This window comes from Babylonia areolata, chromosome 12 (assembly GCF_041734735.1).
Source record: "Babylonia areolata isolate BAREFJ2019XMU chromosome 12, ASM4173473v1, whole genome shotgun sequence".
NCBI lineage: Eukaryota > Metazoa > Mollusca > Gastropoda > Neogastropoda > Buccinidae > Babylonia > Babylonia areolata.
The window spans coordinates 25,420,292-25,436,878 of NC_134887.1; the positions used below are offsets into that span (position 1 = coordinate 25,420,292).

A 16,587-nucleotide genomic window follows, 5' to 3' on the forward strand; every position below is an offset into this window, starting at 1 on the left:
TAACAATATAACATATTTCTAATGAAAAACTAACAACTATAACAGCGAACCAACAGGACTATTTAATAAGGAGTTGAAAACGTCATACATTAGCAATGGACTGCTGAAGATCGTCAACACTGAAGATGATTTCAGTTCAGGGATTTGAGACTTTAACATATCGCAAGTTGGTATATGATCGGTTGTTATGTGAGCACCACAGATGCAAGAAACATTACTGACATATTTTGTCCTAAAACAATTCATTTTCCATGTGCAGATTAGAGAAATGATTTGGCTCTTATGAAAATCATTATGGTAATGTTTTCCCATGAAACCATACATTTTCTTTATGTTCTTATGTAACTCCGAGTTACCGGTGTGTTTTTCTTCAAACTGAAATTTTGACCATTGGACTTTTTCTACCATGGTGTAACATTCCTGTAGTGAAAGCGAAATATTTAAATCTAACTCCGTGGAGCTTCTAGCTCCTTTTTTTTTAGCCAAAATGTCAACTTTTTCATTATAGTAGAAACCGCAATGAGAAGGAATCCAGCAAAAGGTTATGTGGGAGCCTCTTAGTAAGAGTTCGTAAATCAAATGGTTAATTTCAATAATTAGTTCATACCTAACAGTTTCTTTTATAAGTTCAATAGCGTGAAGAACTGATTTAGAATCAACACAAAATAGAATTTGAAATACAGTTTTCGGAAAGGATATCATGAAATTTAACGCCATTAGAATTGCTATGAGTTCAGCTGTGAAGATGGATTTATTCTCTCCCAGTTGAAAAGAGTTTTGAAAGTTAAGGTCAGGAATAACGAAAGCAGCACCAGCTCTCTCTCTCTCTCTCTCTGTGTGTGTGTGTGTGTGTGTGTGTGTGTGTGTGTGTGTGTGTGTGTGTGTGTGTGTGTGTGTGTGTGTGTGTGTGTGATGTTGGAACACGTGAAAAGATTTGTATAGTTTTATTGCACGGTATTTATATTTTGGCACAATCATTATTTGTTTCTGTTGTTAGTATTGTTTACTAGGTACAACCTCTAGATACAACCCACCACCCCCTCTTTCTCTTCTTCTTTCTGCCGGTCTCTGGCTTCCTTCTTCCTCCTCCCTGCCTCTCTCTGTCTCTCTCTTTCTCCGTCATTCAGTTCAAATTTGGTGGTGTTTTGGGTGTTTGTGGAAGTGGGATGGTAAATTACGTATTTTTAATGTGTTTGATAAACTGTGTATGGATTGATTTTACGTCTGTGTCACTGTGTGCGCTACAGTGTATGTGAAGTGGGAGGGTACAGAGAGGGAACAGTACCACAACCATTTCCCGTGTTCTTCAACGATGGTGAAGAAAGGCTGATGACTGGTATTTCTGTGACTGCATCTGTAACTTATCTTAGTCATTGACTGGAACTGACTGGATCTCAGTCCTTGCGATGGCGGCGTCGATACCCCTACGGTGGTGTTAGTGATCTTTGTAAAACACCCAGCTGCTGCGGGAAGAAGCAAAGCCGCCAGGGTCAAAGAGGATGGTCAGAAAAATAATATCTTCAGCCTGTTACGTGGCGGTCAGCCCTATGTCTCAGACTTCACCTCCGCGCGTCCAAAAGGGAAACTCACTGACACACAGACACACCATCACGGCGACGGAGACACACACGTTTGCCGCAGTACACTGTCAGCGTGTACACTTCGCCTCAGCTGCGCGACCATTTGGATGGTCCATTCTGCTCACGAAGGTGATCGAGTCGCCGCCTGTTCCCAGTTCGCCTGTTGCTCTGTGTCAGTGTGTGTAGTGTCACTGAGTGTGTGTGCAGTGTGTGTGAAAGAGAGAGAGAGAGCGTCACACACACACACACACACACACACACACACACACACACACACACAGAGAGAGAGAGAGAGAGAGAGAGAGAGAGTGAGTGCACGTCAGGGTGTGCGGTGTGTGTGCGATTAACCCGGGCTGAAGAAAAAACAAATAAAACCCACGGCCGCTTTTCTTCGGGGAAAAAAAGGTTGGAAGACCGACTGATATCGAAAATAGATTTAAGAAATACCAAAAAAGAAAAAGTTTTTTTTCTAGTTGCTTTTTTGTTTTATTCATTTATTTGTTTAATCATTTTTCTTTATATATTTTTATCACACTGAAAAAACAACATCTGACTAAAAACTGAAAACAAGGAGCAAATGATTGCTACATTATATCTACTTCGATTTCTTGTGTTTGCGATTCAAAGAAATCCATTACTTTAGGGGGCGGGGGGGGGGGGGGGGGGGGGGGGCGGGAAATAAGTACTGTTAGTATTATCAGTGGTTTGGGGCAACCAGCGAGTTCGTCAGTCTCCAAACGAAAACGTTCCCAAATTGCACAATTCTCAGTTCAACGCCTCCGTCATTTCCGCTGTATGGCCATCTTTTCCTCTGACGGTATTTGTTGAGAAGCCTTTATCAACGTTAGGAAAACGCAACTGGTAGGTCGATCATGTGCAAGGATAATTATACTGAATTGTAAATTAGCATTCGATTGCGTAAATCACTCGATTTTCGATTATCAATATTATTCGATAGATCTTTTTATCAAGTACATTTGCTTCCGCTCAGGCTTCTCCACTGAGACCCAACTGCTTACCACTACCAACGATCTCCTGATGTCCTTTGACAAAGGGAAACAAGTAGATATGGCTATATTAAACTTCTCAAAAGCCTTTGACACTGTACCCCACGACCGTCTCCTCCACAAGTTGGCTAGTTACGGCATCACCGGTACCCTCCACACTTGGCTTACCTGTTTCCTAACAGAGCGTACCATGCAAGTGGTTGTAGAAGGTACTTCATCCAGCGCCACAACTGTCGACTCAGGAGTGCCACAGGGCACTGTGCTAGGCTCCCTCCTATTCCTATGCCATATAAATGACCTCCCCGAAACAGTCAAATCCCAAGTGCGTTTATTCGCAGACGACTGCCTCATCTACAGGGAGATCAACGACTTCCAAGACCACCACACCCTACAAGAGGACCTCAAGTCACTGGAGTCATGGGCAGACAAATGGGGTATGCGTTTCAACGCTTCGAAATGCTACATCATGAGCATCGCACAGTCCCCTGCCTCCTTCCACTTTTACTCCCTAAACGACACCATCTTACAGCAAGTCACCTCAAACCCCTACCTTGGCATCGGCTAACCTGAAATGGTCTCACCACACCAACTCTATTACAAAAAAGGCCAACAGCACATTAGGATTTCTTTGTCGGAACCTCAGGCATAGTCCCACTTCCTGCCGAAGAAATGCCTACCTTGCCCTCGTACGCCCTGTCCTAGAATATGCAGCAATTATCTGGGACCTGCACACGCAAAAGGAGATCAACATAATAGAACGCGTACAAAGAAACGCAGTACGCTTTATAGCAAAGGACTACCGCTCCACCACTCCAGGCTTTATAACAGGACTATTAAAGAAATATGAACTCACCACACTCCGGGAAAGACGACTCCAACTACGGCTAGGTTTCTTCTATAGGGTGGTAGAGGGTCTGGTGTCAGCAGTCACTCCGAGTGATTTTATCGCACCGCAGAAACCAGGACGACGCATCCACTCGACAAGAGACGAGCGTATACCTATCGCAAAACTCTATAGAGAACTATATTAGAAACAATGATAGATGCTACTGTGTCCCTGAAACAAATACCGACCAGTATCGATACTCTTATTTTCCAAAGACAATAGTTGAGTGGAACCACCTAGACGATACCATCGTTCACAAAAAGTCGGTGGATAGTTTTAAATCGGCTCTGGCAAAAGCCAGAAGCCAGTAACACCAACGTGCTGCGCACCCCCCTACCGTCGCGTTTATGCCAGTAAATGGATGTTGCGACGTATTGATCCAGATCCAGAAATTTGCGATGCGAAGAATGATTAAAAAAAAAAAAGAAAACAAAAGATAAAATCCAATCGTTGAGACTTGCAAAAACAAATAGATAAAATAAAACTGCACACACACACACACACACGCTCTGTTTCTTTCTACCTCTTTGTCTCTGGTATAATTCTACAGTTAACAGTGGTTGCTGTGCCAGTTTTTGTGGTTTTTGTGGAACTTATAGCGGCCTTCGTGAGTTCGTCTCGAAAGACGGTTACAAAGTTCCGTGTCTGTTTGCACATGGTGCTGTGTCGATGTTCATACCGTGGGTATAGAGCCGAACTTGACCAGATCCTGGATTTTTAAGCGGTTCAACGTATTTAATTTTTATATAGAAATGTAAAATTTCATTGATTTTATTTTCCATTACCTCATTGCACTTAGGATGGCAGTATCCGCATTTCTTCCCCTCCACTTCTCTATGCGACTGGCGGAGAGAACGTCCATGCCTTGTGAATGTTACTCAATCTGTCTTAGGTGGAAAATTGTGGATGTATAGCCAAAATATGTTGTACCTCTTTTCAGTCATGTGTTAACTTGACCATCATTGTGACAGGACAGAGTGACTGCAAATTGATGCTTATAATAATAGTCATTGAATTTTCTGATTAATCAAGCTGATTTGTGTATTTCTGAAAGTGTGTGTATGGGGTTTTTATTTGTGTTAATTCTTAACACAATTTGATTAGTAGTTATTTTTTTGTGTTCATTTTTTCTTTTGTTTATTTTTGTAATCCTCTCTACCCCAAAATGGATGAAAAGAAATTGAACCTCATCAGTGGTAGAGCCTACAGTGATGTGGTCTCATATTGTTCCACACTATGGTTTTAAACTTAAAGTTTATACCTAGAGAAGGAGCTGTCAATCATGAAATTGCAAGGTTTAGAGATAGAACCAATTGGTGGTTGGTTTGAGTACACTTGGCAATACACACACACACACACACACACACACACACAAAACACACACACACACACACACATGCACGCGCGCGCACACCACCACCACAATCCATGAAAACAGACCTTTAGATATAATTTTGCTGGGAGTGAGGTCTCAAGTGGGATGCTTAATTTTATTTGAAGATTGTAGGTTTTTGTTGTTTGATAAATTTTTTCCCTTCAGAATTAGAATAGATACTTGAGTCAGATAGATACTGCAAAACTTAAGAGGCCACTGATGTTATATTTAAGACAAATTCTACTTGTGAACATTGTTGTGATTAAGTGACCTTTTGAACTTTGTTGCAGTTCAGTGACAGCTGCCACTTAAAATGTACAATGGAATTGGCCTTACCACTGCCAGAGGCAGTGGCACAAATGGCTTTGTGCAGAGAAACCTTTCATCTGTGAAAAGAACAAAAGACCGCATCTCTTACAAGACAGAGGAGGATGTGGCTCGACTGGAGAAGCAGCTCAACCGGCAGCCAAATGCCGACATCTTGGCTCATGACCGCAAACGTCGGATGGAGCTCAAATGTATGGAAATGCAGGAGCTGATGGAAGAACAAGGGTGAGTTTGTCTTTACCCTTGATAGTAGGGACATGCGAAAATAAATATGCATGCATGTGAACACATGCACATGCATGCACACATACTCTTACATAAATGGACAGAGTACTGAGGATGATTTGTTTAAATATTTTTGTGAATGGCTTGCAAAACACATTTCTTGATATCTTAACTGCATACAATAACTTGAATAAGAATAATAACTGATATGATTTTTGTTCTTCATTTTTTTTTTTTTTAATGGGCCTCTTCTACTCCCTTTTTAAATGATTTGGAAAATAAAAGGTTTCCCAATTTCTTTCTTTTTCTTTTCAGTAAGTTTCACTTTGAAGGAAGTGTCAAAGCATGTGGCTTTATCCATATAAGCTACACCACATCGGAGTAACTGTGCATTATGTGACAGACCCAAAACTCTGGTCAGCCTTAGCCTTCCAAATTCAAATGGGTGATGCTATCCCCCTGATGGTCATGTGAGCCTATGGACCAAGTGCCTGTTTTGCCCACAATCAGGAAAATGTGTTGATTGCTACAGGTTGGCACTGGGCATGCACAAAACTAGATTATCTAGGTAAATCTGCAGTAGTTCACTGTCATCTATTGATACTTCACCATGGATCAGTATGCTAGAACATGCCACTTCACACTTCTGACTTACTTGTTTCCCAGTGGGCATTTTGGATTTCTTCACTTCTTTTCACCATGTAACCCAGTACTACCTGCTGCATGTGAAGTCTTCCAACGACGGACCAGGCGGAGGAGGAAACCTTTCCAACGGCTGTGAAGGCGGAAGAGGATGACCAAAGGGCAGGGGGAGCTCTTATCCTTGGCTGGAAGTCCCCCAAGGAGATGGAGCTCCAAAGAAAAAACCTGCACCTGCTGAGGCTGTCCTACACGTGGCAGTATCTGCACCTGTGGGACTGTGAGTGTCAGTAGGCGAGAGAGTGGGGAAGGGACTGCACAACTCCTCCTCACTAAAAAAATGTCACCTGTGCTGGTCAGGCAACCAGGCTAATGTCGGAACGACGAGCTAGCCCTTCAACACCCAGCTTTCCCAAGCCCAGCAGCGATGGAGAAGTGGTAACGGGGACAGGCAGAGGATGCTGCTGGCAGTTCCTAGTCACGACTTTGCACGCAGGCGGCTGTGGGGTGATGGTCATCTGCCGTAGACTGGGGCAGATGCAGTTCCTGTATCCTCCCACGGTGTCAGAGCAGTCCTTTTTAGGGACAGCACTGTTCTCCCCACATGGGGAAGGGGAGAAAAAAGGATCCCCAAACAAAGCATGCCTCACCTGGTAGGAAACCGCACCTACTTGGACATCCAACAATAGCAGTCGAAAACAACAGAAGAAAAGAACCAGGAGTCATGCCCTGACTCTGGGTGCCTGGAATGTTCGCACCCTCTTAGACAGAGACGACAGACCAGAAAGACACACAGCGCTCATTGCTAGAATGCTTGATCGCTACCAGGTGGACATAGCAGCCCTGAGCGAAACCAGGTTTGCGGGTGAAACCCAGCTGGAGGAAGTTGGAGGGGGCTATACCTTCTACTGCATTGGGAAGCCAGATGACACGCCAAGAACCTCAGGCATGGGCTTTGCCATACGAGCCAAACTTGCACGACAGCTTGACAGCCTTCCACATGGGATAAACGACAGGCTGATGACCCTGTGTCTGAAGCTGTCCAAGGATCGCTTCACCACAGTCATCAGCTGCTATGCCCCAACAATGACCAACCCTGATGACATCAAAGAAGCTTTCTACGAGGAGCTCAGCCGCACCATTTCAGCGGTAGACAGAAAGGACAGGCTGATCATCCTTGGGGATTTCAATGCCCACGTTGGCGTGGACTTCTCCTCATGGCTAAAAGTCCTAGAACAGCACGGCACTGGCAAGTGCAACTCCAACAGACTGCTTTTGCTCTTGCTCTGCGCGCAGCATGGACTGACCATCACCAACACCCTCTTCCAGCAAGTGGACAAGTACAAGAACACATGGATGCACCCGCTCCAAGCAATGGCACATGCTGGACTATGTGATTGTCAGGCAGAGGGACAGAGGTGATGTTTCCATTACACGCTGCATGAGAGGAGTAGTCTGTTAGTCAGACCATCGCCTGGTACGCAGCAAGATGAACATCAGACTTGCACGCAAGCTCCGACCAGCCAGGCAGAAACCCCCTAGGAAGCTGAACATCCACCGCCTCCCTATCACCAAGGATGTGCTGCAGCAGCAAATCCAAGTAGCTCCCCAAGAAATTCATGCATCGACTGATGTAGAAGAGGTATGGAGCACCTTTAGAGATGCTGTGTACACAGCAGCAGCTGACACACTCGGCTTTGTACAAAGGAGCCACAAAGACTGGTTTGACAAGAACGACTCTGGAATCTCCAAGCTCCTGAACACACTGCATATACGGCATCAGGATCACATTTCCGATAAAGACTGCCAGAGGAAGGAGAACCAGTTCTTGCAAACCAAGCAGCTCGTACAGAAGAGGCTGCATGAGATGAAGAACACCTGGTGGGAGAGAAATTCTGAAGAGCTTCAGTCCGCTGCTGATGCTTACAACATGAAGACTTTCCTTGATGGTCTCCGAGCTGTGTATGGGCCGAGAGTCACAGGATCAACCCCTGTCCGAGCCTTGGACGAGACCACCCTCCTGAAAGACCAGAAAGACATCCTTTCCCGCTGGTCAGAGCACTTCAACACCCTCCTCAACAGGGACTCGTCCGTATCTGACGAGTCAATTGCAGCCCTCCCACAGCTACCAGTCTTCGCTAGCTGCCCCTCCCACCCAAGGTCGAGACCCAGAAGGCCCTGAAGCTGACAACGTCAGGAAAAGCACCAGGAGGGGATGGAATCCAGGCTGACATCTACAAGTATGGAGGCAAGGTACTGACAGACAAGCTGACCGCCCTGTTCCAGTCAATCTGGGAGAGAGGGGAGGTCCCCCAGGATTTCAAGAATGCTTCTATTGTCCACATTTACAAACGGAAGGGAAACAAAACATCCTGCGATAACCAACGTGGAATCTCTCTCCTCTGCATCGCCAGCAAGATCTTCACCCACATCATACTGAACAGACTGGTTGACCATGTCTCCAACACAGTCATCCCTGAAACACAGTGCGGCTTCCGCTCAGGCAGGGGAACATGTGACATGGTGTTTGCCGTACGCCAGATGCAAGAGAAGTGCCGTGAGCAGAACAAGGAGCTCCACATGGTCTTTGTAGACCTGACTAAGGCCTTTGACACGGTGAACCGCCATGGTCTGTGGAAGATCCGCCTAAGGTTCGGCTGCCCAGAGAGCCTAATCCAGCTGATTGCGTCTTTCCATGATGGCATGCAGGCTAGAGTACAGGAAAATACTGACTTGTCGGATCCGTTCCCTGTAGTAAATGGAGTGAAGCAGGGCTGTGTCCTGGCACCCACACTGTTCTCCATTCTCTTCTCTGCCATGCTGATTGACGCCTTCGAAGACTGTGACCGTGGCATCTACATTCAGTTTCGCACAGATGGCAAACTTTTCAACTTGAGGCGACTCTACGCCAGGTCCAGGGTGTTTGAGGCACTGATGAGAGAGTTCCTCTTTGCTGATGACTGCGCACTTGCTGCACACACCCATGAGGACATGCAGTTCATTATGGACAGGTTCTCAACCTCCTGCAGGTGCTTTGGACTCACCAGCAGCCTGCCCAGCATCGAAAGCCTGCTGATTCAGTGCCAGCTACGCTGGACAGGACACAACGTCCACATGACAGACAGCAGGATCCTGAAGATGCTTTTGTATGGCCAGCTGAAGGAAGGCCACCGTGAACTTGGAAGACCCTGCAAGCGCTTCAAGGACACCTTGAAGACAAACCTCAAAGCCTGTGACATAGACCTCGCTTCCTGGGAAACTGATGACCTTGACCGCTCTCGCTGGAGGATGCTGTGCTTTAGTGGCATAAAGACGTTTGAAAACAAGAGAACACTGGCCATTAAGGAGAAGCGTAAGTGAAGGAAGCAGGGCTCAACTTCTGGAGATGTTTTCCCTTGCGACACCTGTGGGAAGTGCTGCGCATCCAGAATCGGCCTCTTCTCCCATATGAGGACACGCACCGACAGATAAGCCTGCCTGCCTACTCATCCGTCAGACCGACGGGAGACTCCGTCATAACTTCTTTTTACCAAACGAATAGCAGGTCAGTTTTACGAATGACTACTTCAAAAATCTTGCAATTTCTTTGTCCTGGTCTTATTCACAGTCGCCACAGTTTTACAGTCATGTTCAAGAAATGTTTGACAGGTTTCTTCATAAAAAAGCTTTGAAAGCAGTATCAAATTCATTGTACCAGGGAAAACTGTCTCCTTCAGCAAGCTTCATCTTACGATGCTTTAGATCAGAACACACACCAAAGACAGAATGAATGCAAAAACTTTAATTTTTAGGGAGAAGCTCTGTGACTAGCTGAACAGTAACCTGTTCTGTGATTGGCTGAAAGCCATTGGGGGAATTATGTTTTCCAGTAGGTGTTGATCCAACCATTAGTGGAACAGCAACCGCAAATTCAAATACATTAAAAAAGTGTATTATATCTTTACTATTTCAGAAAGATTTATGAAAACAAATTGTCCACAAGTTACATGGTATCTTTAATTTAGGCATACTGTGTTTTCTTATTGGTAAAGATGTGTCCTTTCATGACTTGTTGATGTTCATATGGTTGACACTTTTGTTTTTACAGGTATACTGAGGATGAAATTGAAGAGAAGGTGTCCATGTTCCGTCAGATGCTGATGGAAAAAGAGGGGTCCACAGATTCCCCCTTGGACAAAGATGAACATGGTCGTCCAATGTGAGTTTTATTTCTGTTCTGTTTTGGAGCATGTTTCTATGGGTGATGTTTTTGTGGGGTTTTTTTTTCACATTTTTGTTTGTTTACATTTTCTCAGTATTTATAAAACAGAACAGTTTTGGTTTTATCTTACAAATTGACACACTGATTGAAAGCAGTTTTTTTTTTTTATGAAGTTAAAAAGGGTAAAACATGGTTTAAAATCAAAGGTACCTTGAGATGAAGATAAAAAACGACGTTTAGAATGATAAACTCTTTGTCAAGTGAAGAGGTGAAGAAGTGTTGGCAGGTCTCATCAGTCTGTACTGAAGAGGTGAGTACATTGTGTCTCACTGGCTGGAAACTGCTGCACTGCTCACTGTTTTGTTGGAGGAGAGGGGGGTGGGAGGTAGATGAGGGTGGGGTGCAAGGAGAGGAGGGTGGATGGGAAGGAAGAGAGAGAGGTGGGAGGGGGTGTCTGTAGGGAGGGGGCAGCACTTTGGTGCAACAGCCGTGGAGACTGCCTACACAGGAGATTTATGGAGAGCCAGATCATCTCCCGCCTTGGCACAGTGCAACCTCATGGAATCAATGTCAGAGAGTGACACCAGTTATGCTCTCTTCTTTTCCCTCCCATTCCCCTTCCTTTCCCTCCCATTCCCCTCTTTTTCCCCTCCCACCCACCTCCCCACATACAAAGAATTGTATTCATTATTTGGAGATGAATATTCCGTATGCTGATTCATGAGGAAATAGAACGATTCCAGCTGTCTTGCCAAGAGAAGAGGTCGTTGGCTACAGTGGAAGTGATTCGGATCTATTCCAATGACACTTGTTGCTTCCTCAGCACGCACGTTTCTGATCACGTAAATCAGAATTTGGTGTCATATACTGTACCATGTCAAACTGATGCAAACTAGGCCTATTGGTTTGCTCTGCTTGGCCAAATTTCGCGCGGCTAACAGTGAAAAGACGACACGTGTTGCCCGGTCCGCTCTTAGCCAATCAAACGCCTCTAAAAGCTATAAGCGCTGAATCATTTCCTTTGGCCAAGGCTCTCCACACCATCTTATCAGGTTTACGCTCTGTCTCGTCTTACGCTTTTTTTGGCTATTAAGTGTATTCATTTGGCCTTATTTTGCTGCATGCGGCTTGTGTTTATTGTATTCTTACATTCTGTGTACTCAATTTGACTCGGCCCCCTCGATTTGTTCGTTTTTCTCTACCTCTAAGTCAATCCTATCTTTCCTTTCTCTGTTGGGGTTCGGATTTTCGCTGAGTGCCTAAGCGCGGGTACCATGCCTTGTATGCCATTCCATGAAGGCAGGAATCATGAGGCTGGGATTGAGACCCGGCAAGAGACTCTCCCAGGCCCGGAGCTCATGATTCCTTCTGATAGGGACCGCGGTGATGCGTCTTTAGACGCTGATCGCGGAAGCGACACTTGTACCAGTAAAACGGTCATGAAGGGGACCGGGGGGAAAGGGGTATGAGCGTCGCCTCCCAAGGTGTCCCAGCGCGAGGCAGGGAGAGTGGGGAGTGGCAAGTCCTCTCTTCGCGGTGGGGACTCAGGGCTAGGCGTGAACTCCCAAGGGGAGGCCGCGCCCGGCCGTTAACCCGGGTCCCCACTCGGAGATGGCCCTCAGGGGCCCCGTTGCTGTTCCCCCTCCTCCCTCCTCTGTCGACCCCCCTTCCCCACTTCCTTCTGGGGGGGGGGGGGACCTCTACTTTACCCACCCCGGGCCAAGCCACCCCAGTCTCCACACAGGAGGTGATTCGGGGTGCGTGGCCACCTGCTCTGCAGGTCTTCCCGCTATCTGGCTGGTCTCCCCTGCTGGGGGAGGCCCGCGTGTGTCAGGCGGTTCCGGGCAGTCAGCCCGCTCGTCTTCTGGGGACTGACACCCAAGTCGGACCTGACCTCCCTCCGACTTGGCCAGGTTTTTCCCTTCATGGAGGTCAAGGTGCCATTGACCCTTGGGTTTGGGGTCACAGGATGGCTGGTGCCCACGGGTGGTTACCCCCTACACACCTATGGTGCACGCTGGGTTGCTGGGAGGACCAGGGGCCAACCCCTTGTCCGCTCCCCACCAGACCCAACCCAGCACATCTCACGGGGTGTCACACACAGCCCTGACAAGTGGGATCGACTTGTCAGTCAGGTCGAGCTCCTCGACCAATATTGCCACTCAGTCCACAAATCGGGCCTCTCTCAACCCACAGGTGACCTCCACGGTCACAACGGCCTCCTTGTCAGGACTGACAGCTGCCGAGGGGCCCTGCTCGGCCCGGCGGAATCTGCAGTTCCCACCTACCCAGCCCTCGGTCCTACAGGGAGATGAGTGGGTACATCTTGCATCCAGGGATGCCCTCACTGAGAAGGTGTGGCACCCACCATCCCAAGCATGGTTGGACCTATGGTCCACACGCTCCCCACCTGCTTCAGGTGTCAAGGACATAACAGCTGCGGCCATGGTCCCTGCTCGGGATCTTCCCAGTTCATCCCACTGGGCTGACCACAGCTCACAGGATGCCCCAGCGGGTACATCCACTTGGGATGGCACCCAGCAGGGGATGGACTGCGAACAAGAGTGGGAGTCCCTGTCTTCGGATGAGGACAAACAAGAGGATGAGCACTCTTTGCCCCCATCCCAGGGGGACAGATTGAGCCCATGCCTCCCTAGGGACCAGCCTGAACCAAACTCGGACTTAGCCGAGCTCAAACTGACCCTCCCCAATAGGGTCACGCATGCCGAATCAGTCCCTCAGGCTACTTTGTTACCCTTGACCCTCCTTAGGCCATTTGACTCGGGGTACATGCTGCCTTGGGCGGAGGATCGCCCCCCTCTAAGATCCACTCCTCCTCCTTATGTGCCCACCTCGATGGAGCAGGAGAGCGTCTTAGAGAAAGAGATATCGCACGATATCTTAACTCTCGGACCCGGGCCCCGGTTTTTACGGCCGGTTGTTCGTGATTCCAAAGGTCTTGGGAGGTGGAGACCAGTCTTGGACTTGTCCCCCCTCAACAAATTTCTCCCCAAAATCAAATTCAAGATGGACACACAGGCACAGATTCGGGAGACCATTCAACAGGGCGATTGGGCTACCTCTATCGATCTGAAAGATGCTTATTTTCATATCCTAATCCATCCGGCATCCCGTCAATACCTGAGGTTCGTGTGGAGGGACAAGGTGTTCCAGTTCTCGGCCCTCCCATTTGGTCTGTCCCTTGCCCCTTTCCTGTTTACCAAGGTGGTGTGGGAATTGGTGTCCATCGTCCGGTCGGAATCCATTCGTCTCTGTGTGTACCTGGACGACTGGCTTATCCTGGCACAGTCGCAGGCCCTGTGCCAGAGTCATACGGCCAGACTTTTAGACCTTTGCTCCCAACTGGGCTTCCTCACGAACCAGGAGAAATGCGATCTGTCCCCAAGTCAGTCCTTCGACTTCTTAGGGATGAGATTCGACACGCGGTCCATGATAGTCTCTCTGACGCCAGATCGCTGGGACCGTCTGGCAGGCCTCCTCAGCCACTTGTGCCATTCCTCCCAAGCAACAGCGCGGACACTTTCTTCCCTCCTGGGCATGATGGAGTCCATGGCATCTCTCATTCCCCTGGGCACGGTTCTCAAGCGCCCTCTTCAGAGGGCACTGAGGTTACGGTGGTCCCAGAGCACTCCGCCGTGGGATACCCAGATATATCTGGGCGAGTGGTTCCTCGAGGTGACATCAGAGTGGCTAACCACCCCTCTTCAGACACAGGGGGTGCCCATAGCCCCACCTACTCTTCAGGTGGCACTCTTCACAGACGCCTCCTCCCTGGGCTGGGGAGCCCACATGGACTCACTCCATGCAGCAGGGACTTGGTCCCCGGAGGAGCGCCTGTGCCACATCAGTGTTCTGGAACTGGAGGCAGTTCGCAGGGCTCTCCTGCACTTCATGGGGGAGGCTACTGGCAAGATCATCCGCTTGTTCACGGACAATACGACGGTTGCATGTTACGTGAACAGAGGGGGGGGGGAGCGCACTCAGCAGACCTCTCCCTGTGGACCGAGACTCTCCTCCGTTGGTGCCACAGCAAGGGCATTGCACTTTCAACGAGACACATAGCAGGAAAAGCCAACATCTTGGCAGATGCTCTCAGCAGGTTCAAGAGTGTCATCCACACAGAGTGGACCCTGGACAAGGACACCCTTCAGGGGGTGTGGGAACGGTGGTTTGGGCCGATGGTGGACCTTTTTGCCACAAAGTTCAACAAGAGACTTCCCACTTATGTCTCTCTGGTCGCCAACCCAGAAGTGTGGGCAGTGGATGCTCACACTCTAGACTGGAGCAGTCTGATTGCCTATGCATTTCCTCCCTTTCCAATTCTGTACAAGGTGATATGGAAAGCCAGATTGGAACGCCTGCAGCTGATTCTCATTGCGCCGAAATGGCCAGCCTAGCCCTGGTTTCCGGACCTTCAGTCCCTGACACATGTTCCACCCCTGGGGCTCGAAACCAAACGTCATCTGCTGAGGCAGCCTCGTTCGGGCATTCCACATTCCAATCCTCAACTGCTCCACCTACACGCGTAGCTGCTGTGCGGTCGGAACTGTCAGCATCACCATTGAAGTCTTCGACCCCTCGGTAGGCCTGTGTCAGCTGCGCTGACTCAGGGGGTGCCTCCTCTGACCTCCTCTCCATAGTCACCAAAGCAAGGAGGGAGGGAACGGAGACTTTGTATGACTTTCGCTGGAAGAAATGGTTGCGGTGGTGTACGGCTCAGGACGTTCCCCCTACTAACCCTACAAGCATGCAGCTGGCCAACTTTCTGGCTCACTGCTCCTCAGTTCTCAACCTGCCTGCTAGTTCTGTGCGAGGGTACAGGTCTGCCATCTGTACCACAATCAAACAGCTAGGTGGTCCCGCCTTTGAAGCGGATTTCCTGCTCAGAGAGGTGGCTAGGGGCGCCTCTCTGAAGGAAACTAGAAACCCCAGAAGAGCGCCCCTGTGGGACTTGTTCCTGGTGCTGGATTTCATTCGAAAACAACCCTTCGAGCCATTGGGGACTATTCCTTTCGACTTACTCACCCTCAAGACCACTTTCCTTCTGTTGCTGGCCACAGGCCGTCGTAGAAGCGAGATTCATGGTCTTAGTGGAATGTCACAAGATCTTGCTTTCCACAGAGATGGTTCCATCACTCTTTGTTTTCTTCCAGAGTTTCTGGCTAAGAACCAAGACCCCGAGGTCCCTTCCCCCTCTCTGAGGGTCAGACCTTTGTCTGATACTCAGAGAGGGGGAAGGGACCTCGGGGTCTTGGTTCTTAGCCAGAAACTCTGGAAGAAAACAAAGAGTGATGGAACCATCTCTGTGGAAAGCAAGATCTTGTGACATTCCACTAAGACCATGAATCTCGCTTCTACGACGGCCTGTGGCATCTCTGCCCTGTTCGGTGTCTCAAATACTATTGGCATAGGCGTTCTTCTCAGAGGCGTCTTCTCATCTCCCTCATTGAGAATTACAAGAAAGACATCGCTGCAGGCACCATTTCCCGCTGGGTTTCCCAAGTCATTCGTAGAGCCTACTCTCATGCTCACAGGGATATCAGCTGTCTTAATCCCAGAGCACATGAAGTGCGGGCCATAGCTACTTTGGCTGCTTTCCAGCACTCACTGCCACTGCAGCATGTCTTGGAGGCAGCCTTCTGGCGGTCTGAGAATCCCTTCATCAACTTCTACCTCAGGGATTTCCGTATGACCAGGGCTGACGGTTCCAAGGGGATTTCCTTTGTCGCGGCTAACACTGCCGTCTCAGTTACAAGGGCTCCCCATATGAACCAGTAGGTGTTGCCCTCCTCCATTTGCTTTAAATTCTGCATCAGTTTGACATGGTACAGTATACGACACCAGAAGGAGGAGTTTGTATTATATATACTCCATGTTTGGTGATACATATACTTATCATGTCAAACTTGAATGCCCGCCCGTCCATCCCCGCATCTCCGCCGTGGTTCTCATGGGGCATTTTTTTCTATGGCCACGGAATGATTCAGCGCTTATAGCTTTTAGAGGCGTTTGATTGGCTAAGAGCGGACCGGGCAAGACGGGTCGTCTTTTCACTGTTAGCCGCGCGAAATTTGGCCAAGCAGAGCATACCAATAGGCCTAGTTTGCATCAGTTTGACATGGTAAGTATATGTATCACCAAACATAGAGTATAATACAAACTCCTCCTACTGGCTCCTCACAGTACACCCTACTTCAGTTGTTTTTTGCTACTTTTTTTTATATTTAATGCATTACTTTTGATTAGCTATTAATAGAAACATCTGATCAGCCAAAAAGTGATGGAGAGGTTGAGCAAATCTGCATTTAAACTTCTTCATGGAAGAA

At 48.1% G+C, this 16,587-nt stretch overlaps 1 protein-coding gene across 2 annotated transcripts in view; it reads left to right on the forward strand.

Annotated features, from left to right (window-relative positions):
* Positions 1 to 2,347: 2,347 nt before the first annotated feature.
* Positions 2,348 to 16,587, forward strand: part of LOC143288473 (uncharacterized) — a 44,112-nt gene continuing 29,872 nt past the window's right edge. For both annotated transcript variants that reach the window (XM_076597000.1, XM_076597001.1), the window contains exons 1-3: positions 2,348 to 2,441; positions 5,139 to 5,400; positions 10,127 to 10,237. In XM_076597000.1, the coding sequence (XP_076453115.1) occupies positions 5,162 to 5,400; positions 10,127 to 10,237 (350 nt within the window). In that variant the 5' untranslated portion in view covers positions 2,348 to 2,441; positions 5,139 to 5,161. The remainder of the gene's footprint in view (positions 2,442 to 5,138; positions 5,401 to 10,126; positions 10,238 to 16,587) is intronic.